We start from the raw sequence: 8,279 nt of genomic DNA on the forward strand, positions 1-8,279 counted from the left end.
AAAGACTTGTATAAAAATATCATACCAGTATATTGATAATAACCAAAAACTGAAAACAGCCCATGTAGCCTTTAATAGACAAATGGCTTAACAAACTGGTCTATCTACACAATGGAATGCTACCCAGAAATAAGAACCAATAAACTATTGATACACAATAGCATGGATGAATCTCAAAAATACTATGCTGAGTGAAAATCAAACAAAGTCTTAGCATCTTACACAAAAAATACACGCGCTGTATGATTCTATACATATGAAGTCCTATAATAGGTAAAACTAATTAACGATGAAAGAAATCAAATGACTGGTGAGTATGCATGGGGATTGCCTAGGAAGGAGAAGAGAGAACTTTCTGGAGTAATAGGAATGTTTTCTACCTTGACGGAGGTCTGTGTTGCACAGTTTGGGTCACAACTCTGAGAACAGTATACTTAAGCTTTGTGCATATGTAAACTTTACCTCAAAAGTGGAATAAAACACTAAACAAATATTGAACACTGGTTAGTAATATGTGTGCTGAAGCATTTAGGGGAAATATATTGACACTTGAGTCAACATGTTAGAGTCAAACTTAGAGGGATGGATAAATGGACACTTATAAACAAATGTTAATGTGGAATCTAGGTGCAATTTAGGTGCTGGGTATGCGTTAACCAGAAAATATTTTTCGTTTTTTCTGTATGTGTGAAAATGTCTACAATAAAATATTTGGAAAAAATAATGTATGCATACCTTATTGTTACTCTTTTAAAAAAAAGTTTCCCATGGGCAATTAAGCAGGGCACATGGAAAATCACTCTTGGCCCCTCCCCTCCTCTTGCTAATGTAAGTCCCTCACAAATCCACCTCCAACGCTCTCTGGGGCCCTGATGCTGGGTATCCTACTGCAATGATATTCAAAACAAACACGCCTGAAATCACAGGATATATAAATTAGAGTTGAGTTTTCACCTAGTAAGAAGATTGATCCTCTATATCTATTAAATGGATCCTCCAGTGTACAAAAATGCTACCTCGATGACTTGAGGGCACAGAGGAGAGGGAAGAACAATTCAATTTATACCACTGAAGTCAGAGCCATTTCCCCGTCAGCTCACACACTGCATGGAGGGGCAGGAGCCTGCCAGTGTTTTACGGTCTGGGCACAAGCGCCTTCTCGCCTGTGTGGGAAGGCTTCTGAACAGCTTTACCATAACTCTCAGTGCCATCCTCTCTACGGCTCATTTTAGAGCTCAGCATTAAAATGTTGCTTCTCCTTTCCCCTCCCCCTCTAATCTCACCCTCCATCTGCTGTTATTCATTCTTTAACTTGGTAGAATATCTGGGATGCTGTCTGAATGGGAAGTATTCTCAGAATGAAGGCTGTTTACTAGAAATCCTTTTTTTCTTGGGGGAGTGCATATGTGAGTGGGTTGTGCTCAGCTAATGTGTTCCTTTCCAGCACATTAACCAGATTTTCATTTCACATTCGACACAACCATGTTGTTACTTTGCAGGTTACGTATTGCTGTATTGCTTTCTCTACCATCATTCTAAGCCTCTCTGGCTGTGATCACATCTGATTGTGACTTGTTTCTTGTTTTCTTGAGAATAAGAAGTATAACATTCATTGCAACTGGAGGACTAGATACCAAAACATAGAATAAAAGGGTCAGGTGCTGCTGAAGGAGCGGTGGATTAGGAATCAGGGAAATTTGAGTTTTAAATGTAGTCCAATTATCTAAGTGTCTCTGTACAAGTCAGCTTCCCCGCTGTGAGCCTTAGTTTCTACATCTGCAAGATGATATATCAAAGGTCTCTTCAAGCTTTAAGGTTCTTGATGGTTACAATATGATTTGCCTTTTCTGATTATAATTACTAATATTTGGGATAAGACATGATGAGCAATAGAATATAAAACCCAGCCAGAGGTCATATGCACTTGAAAGCAGTGGCCTCTCCGTTGTTTGCTGCTTCAAAGAGTACATGGACCAATGATTTCAACCCTGACCTGCCGGCAGAGCAATGGGAAAGGTCCCTCCAACACAGCAAGATGTGGAAGTGTCAGGGATGAATGATGTACTGGGAGAAGCTTTCATATTTTAAAGTCCTCTGGAGCAAGGAACTGCCTTTCTCCCCCACACAATCCTCGCACTGTCCCAAATAAGAGGCTAACACTGTGGTCAGCAACCCTTCATTATTTATACTTAGAAAATGCCACCATTATTGGCAAACGCCAGGGCCAGCTAACCAGTTGAAATGACTCAGGATGAAACACAGATGCAAGCAACTAGAAAGCCATTTCTATAGATTATGAGGTGGAATAAAACAGTAAATATATTAAAATATGCATGGTCTGCATGGGATGTGATTTATTAAGCAAAAACTTCGCAAGGCAGTGAGAGACCATTGTTTACAAATGCTTGCCAATTTCCGGGTATCTTTTTGCCTTTTTGGGGGGTTGCAGAATTGAATTCACAACTTGTTTCCTCTTCTGACTTGATTAATTAGCATGTTAACATAACTACTATTCCTTCTTCTAATAGATTCTCTCTAATGTGTTATCCCAAAAAATAAAAAATGGGCAAAAGATGCCAAAATCTTCACAGGGGTAGGCAAGCTTTTCTGGAAGCTCACACTGACAGTCTGGTCTTCTGATATCCACATGGATCGCATGGCAAATCTGATCACACAGGCTGTGACCCTTGTAATCGGTCCTTCAAGGGCTTGGCCTTTTCCAGCTGGAGTGCTAAAAATTACATTTAAAACACACATATTGGCTGTTTGGAGTCCCTTTTGTCTTTCGTACACCGTTTCAGACATATTGTATTACACGATGATGAATTTCCTCCTCGTTCTGTTTTTTCACACCTTGCACAACCATATTAAGTCACAAGCCATACCCAAGGCTTAGAGACGGAATTATTTAGAATACCTCTGAATCTGGAAATAATTCTTCTGTCTGGCGAAAACAGTTCCCAATGTTAACCACAAGTCATAGGCTAGTCTCATCCATTAGCACTTCCATTTTCTTAATGCACATACTGTCGCCTGCCTGCACTCTCCGCTGCGCAGACCTCAAAAAATTAGATGTCTCCTGTAAGTGGTGTGCGAGTCACATGCTTGCTGCTGCACAATGATTAATAGTGCTGTCCCAGCAAATGGGATCATTACATTTTTAATTAACCTTTCCAACCTCCTCCACCTTTTCCTTTTGTTATACATTGGATCTCTGAAGTTTTTTACTTGTTTATGTTAAACTAGGTTTGAAACAAAGGCATGAAAAATGACCACAGGTGAGGCAGGAGTCGATGCTTCAGGTGAGATGCCTGGTAAGGTGCAGTGTCTCACTGTACATCAGACGTGGGGACAGGCGCTTAGAACTAGGTGGCTGTGTTCCCACCTAATTTTTGCTTTGGCAGCTTAGCGTTATTTAATGGCCTTGGCTACCAGGAAACTGGCTTTTTAAAATCTCTTTCAACCTAATTATAATTACGGTGTATAAATCACACAATGATCAATTATAAAAATCTCGGGTTCATAAATATTTAACTTAGCATTTAAATCCACACTGCAGGAGTGCATGAAATTTCTGAGCCCATCTCTTTGCAAACAACTGCTTTATTACAGTTCCATTGCCAATTACTGAACACTGAACCAAGTTTTTCTTGCAGCACACTTGGGCACATATTTGAGCATAATGCCCCTCGCTGTACTAAGATGGCACAATTTAGCTATTTCTAAAATATGCATGCCTCCCATTAAAAAGATATTTTGCAAAAACTTCTATCACCATCTTTTAATTTCTCAAGTATGGAGAGGCACAATTAAAATATTAGACATAAAAACACTCATTAAATATATTTTATCTAATGTAGGATTGATTCTGAGATAATTGAGGTCAGATTTGTTTGGAAAATGTATTGTGACATGTGCAAATGGTGATGCAAAAAGGAAATGATCTTCTAGAAAGACTCAAGCACAACAGCTAAATATTTTTCAGCAAAATCATAAAACCATAATTGGATTTCAATTTAGTAATAGTCAGCCTAAGACAGGCCATTTTTAATAATCTAATTATGTGTGCGGGGCCTACCCCAGAATTCAACGATGGCTACAGAACTATTAATTGTACTCAATCCTGCTGTATCTTCAACCATGAAATTTGCTATTACATGTAGGACTGGCTCTCAGTTATGGATATTTTTTTTTTCCAATCTCAGATCACCTTTATAACATCCAAAAAAGCCTACTCCTTTAATTTTTGAAAAGTGAAATCTTTTAATGACTTTCTCTGGATCAGAAAAATAGCTCAGATTTGTGGTCCTTCTGCAGACAAAATTCACAATGAGATCTACAAACATTTTCCCTATTTTTATGAAGACACAGAGAGAAGCCCTTGCTTTTGTCTGATTTTCATTAATTAAAGGTATTTAATTGCTAACATCTCATTAGCAGTAAAATTAATGAGTGCTTCAACTACAGGAAAGATCTGCATGATAATATAAACCTAATTCATTTTGTGGGGTACAAACTGTAGCTTCACTAATATTTAGCCTGCACAAGCTCCACTGATATTTAGCTATTTCAACAGTAAAAGGCTAAACATGTCTTCAAAACCAATCCTGCTTCTCCCCAGAGAAAACAAATGTGAACCAGCTGAGCAACAAAGAACCCAAGCCCACCCCACCCCCCACTTTCCACCAACATATTGGCAAAGAGAGGACTAATTGGAAGAGAAATATGGAACAGTTTGTTTTTAATAATTTTCTAAGTTACTATTAAATGAAAAGGTATCCTAAAAATAATGAGTCTGCACATTTAAATTAGCATACCCACATTTCAGATTATTAAGAGTGTGCCATTCTGGGAAGCCAGACAACACTTGTCATAAGGAGGCTGCCAGTGCTCAGGACATTTCATGGACCTCTTTCCTGGGAGCCAGAGGCATGTTCTTTGGACTATCCTGAGCAACACTGAGTGCCAGCATTGAGGATGGATCTTACAAGCCAAATGTCATTTAGCACAAAGTGTGATGGATAAAGGAGGTCATGATGTTGGCCAATGCTTAGGAAGAGAAAATAAGGAATGAAGCTATGTAAGGATATTTTCATATGGATGTCTTATAAGTCAGCTCTGAAAATAATCACTAAAGTGACTTTCCCAAAATGGTATTGAGCCAAAGACAGTCCAGGAATAAGTATTTCGCTTCCCAAGATGACTACTTTGAAGAAGAACATTCATTTGGGTGTGCATGTTCTTGGTAGGCTTGTTATCCGTAGTCACACTGTACATTCACTGTGTTCCTCCAGTCAGCTAGAGCAAACTGATACCACCAGAAGGCAGGCTACAGGTCTGAATGCCACTTCCACTACACAATCTACAAAAGTTGTTCTGGCCTCTGATATACCTAGAGAGAAGAAAAAGTATGCATTCTAAAGCCAAAGAATCAACTGAAACAATGAAAAATGAAGAGGTTGAAGATCCTATTAAGTAGCCTAGATGATGCTGAGATAATAATGAATCATTGATGATGTCGGTGGTTGACAGGGCCCTCTCACAGTGCGGATTTCAGCAAAGATAAGCTAAATATCAGGTCTTTATTTTTAGTTAAAGAGCATAAAATTCAATGCCTCTCCTCCCACGAGCCTATTTACATACCTGCTGTGCTACCTATTTGCCTTCACCTGCTTTCCAATTAATACCCCATTAAGCCGCTCCACCTGCGGTGGCTTTTACCTTCAGCACAGCCCTGCAAACATCACTCATGGGCTACAGCTCAATTGTTTCTTCTGGAAAGATAAACAAAAGCTGCATGAATAATAATGGCGGTGCTTTGCATTTACAGGGTTTTTAAAAGACAGTAACCAGAAGCCTGGCCAGTTTTGAGGAAGGAAGTCTAGAGCAAGTAAAGTGGCCGTGCTCCAGAGGACTGGAGGAAAAGGAATGTCCAGCTTAGTTAGTCAGATGTGTCAATTCTGAACTGTATGTGTATATTTTAATGACATTTTGCTTCATTCAAGGTGTTACCTGTCCAGCTGGGTTAATTAAATTTTGCTTGGCGAAGGGCTTTTAGGTCCCCTGTTTTATTGAAGGTTAGTACACTATTTCTCATTTATGTAAACAGATTTTAAGGATTCCAAAAGTTGGCTTCTTTAAACAGTGACCAAACCTGGCCAACTTGTGAGAACCTGTATTTTGACATAGCTCCCAGGTATTTCCAATGATCTGTCTTGAAATCTGCTTATATGCAATAGGTTAAACCTTTCTTTTTAACTACCCACCTGGACTCCTACTTATTTTCCTAGCAAATCCTGGCTTTCTAGTTAATTTTCAGGAATTTGATCCTTCAGAGTTGCTTCTTAGTTGATAGGTTATTCAGTCCTCATTCCACGAAGATCTTGTTGATGAAGGGTATTCTTTGTCCATGTTTCAAGTGTAACTTCATAATTAAGCCTAGACTAGATTTACCAGGTGGCCCTACTCCCTAGGTGGGTTAAGACAAAGCAAGAGAATAGGACCCCTCACCTACCTCACACCAACTCCCACCCCCACGGCCTCCCATGAACTTCAGAGGAAGCAGACAGCAGAACCAGCAACCCATCTGCATGCCTCTTGTGAGCCTTTGTGTTTTATTTTAATGGAGTGTTGGCAAGTCTCCCTGCTCATTTTGTTTTGAGCTTTAAATTGGTTCCAAGTGCATTCACACATTTACTCTTCTGAGCCCCGGTGTAACTCTTCTTAGATCCCCATTGGAAGGACTACACCAGTTAGCTCAAGGATTAAGTTTATACCTTGGAATTTTCACATTAAAATTTCTTAGTCAGGACCTCCACGGTGTCTCTGTAACTTAATCTTCTGCTCTGTCTCCCACAGGAGATTGCAGAGTAAGCACAGCTATAACCCTATGGTGTTGGGCACCAAGCCACTTCTCCATGGGAGGCGCTCTTCCACTTGGCTCCTCTCCACCGTATGCTATGGAGAGTTTGTTGAGGCAGGTGGAGGCAGGTGAGTGACCCAGCACTTTCAGGCTGCTTCTAGAACATGGCTTTGCTCAGCTTCTCACGCAAGTAGGCCAGTAATGGGGCTGTTGTGTCCCTGATTACACGGGCACCACATAAATTAAAAAGCCAGAGACAACTGAGAACAGTCTCAACCTCCAGAACTTGATATTTTCGCCTATTTGCTCAGTAAAAAGCAGGTATATAGTTTAGGCAAAGTGCATGTGTTCTATCAAAAATTCCTTCAGGCTTCAAAGTGTGCCTTTTCTAATAGAGATTTGGACTTGCGCACTAGCTAGTTTTTGTAACAAATGCTTGCTTGAATAGTTACATTTAAGCCTGGGTGAGGCTGAAGCTGAATGCAAGTGTTAGGATCAAGATGATTTCATCAGCTTTATGCCTGGAGAGATCAGAATGACATTCAGCACAAGTGCCTGGGTTCAGGCCAGCTGCTAATACTGCGTGCAGCACCCCAGGACATGCCACAGGGACAGGGTCGCCCTTCGGCGAGGGCATTCAGGGACGAGAGGAATGAGGCCAGCTGGCCGCGGAATGGCCAGTCATGCTGCCCTGCACTGGAGAAGGGATGACGGGCTGAGAGCAGCAGTAGATTCCTGCCCTGTAGGAAGATGGCCTGGATCCCTGCCCCTACACTAATGGATGAGGCTCTGTATTGCAGGAAATCCTGTTTTAAGACAAAGAAGGAATCACAAGAAGTCAGATCTCTGTGACTCAGCAATTCTTACCATGATATTGAAAAACATAGGTATTAATTAGCCCTTTATCCTTTGGCCCTAAAAAATGAATAAGGAACAGCTCCTGAGAGTTTCTCCTGGAGTGTCTAGTGCTGCCTCCATTACCAGGAAAGATTGGAAAATTTCCTCCCTGTGGCATTTGCTAACGAAATGACTCAAGAGAACTGAGAAAGTTCCCAAGGCATGAAATATGGTAGAATACATTCCTAAAGTAGGCACTTGAAGGTGGAGGTGGGGACTGGTTTGACTCAGGAAGAAAATCAGCATTTCCAAGGACCTCAATGTGCCTTTGAAGAAGTTCCTGAATTAAAAAAAAAAAAGGAAGTCCAGTGGCTTTTTGGTGGGGAACAAGGCTTTCTCAAAGTTTCTATTTGATCTATTGTGTGAAACAAGTCATCTTCAATGCCATATTTAAAATGTATTAGTTTTGCCGGGCTCTGTGGCTCGGCCTGTAATCCCGCGCCTTTGGGAGGCCGAGGGGAGTGGATTGGCCTGAGCCCGTGGGTTCGAGACCTGCCTGGGCAACTTGGCGAGATCTCAT

The 8,279-nt window shown here is 40.7% G+C and overlaps 1 protein-coding gene across 1 annotated transcript in view; it reads right to left on the reverse strand.

Annotated features, from left to right (window-relative positions):
- Window positions 1–7,668, reverse strand: part of LOC103250284 (GDNF family receptor alpha-1-like) — a gene marked incomplete at its 5' end in the record, with an annotated part of 76,828 nt that extends 69,160 nt beyond the window's left edge. Inside the window, one exon of the mRNA XM_021707947.1 lies at window positions 7,443–7,668. Coding sequence (XP_021563622.1) covers window positions 7,443–7,668 — 226 coding nt within the window. The remainder of the gene's footprint in view (window positions 1–7,442) is intronic.
- Between the last annotated feature and the right edge of the window lie 611 nt (window positions 7,669–8,279).

The sequence above is a fragment of the Carlito syrichta genome, unplaced genomic scaffold (assembly GCF_000164805.1).
Source record: "Carlito syrichta isolate Samal-C Ts95f unplaced genomic scaffold, Tarsius_syrichta-2.0.1 Scaffold127756, whole genome shotgun sequence".
Taxonomy (NCBI): Eukaryota; Metazoa; Chordata; class Mammalia; order Primates; family Tarsiidae; genus Carlito; species Carlito syrichta.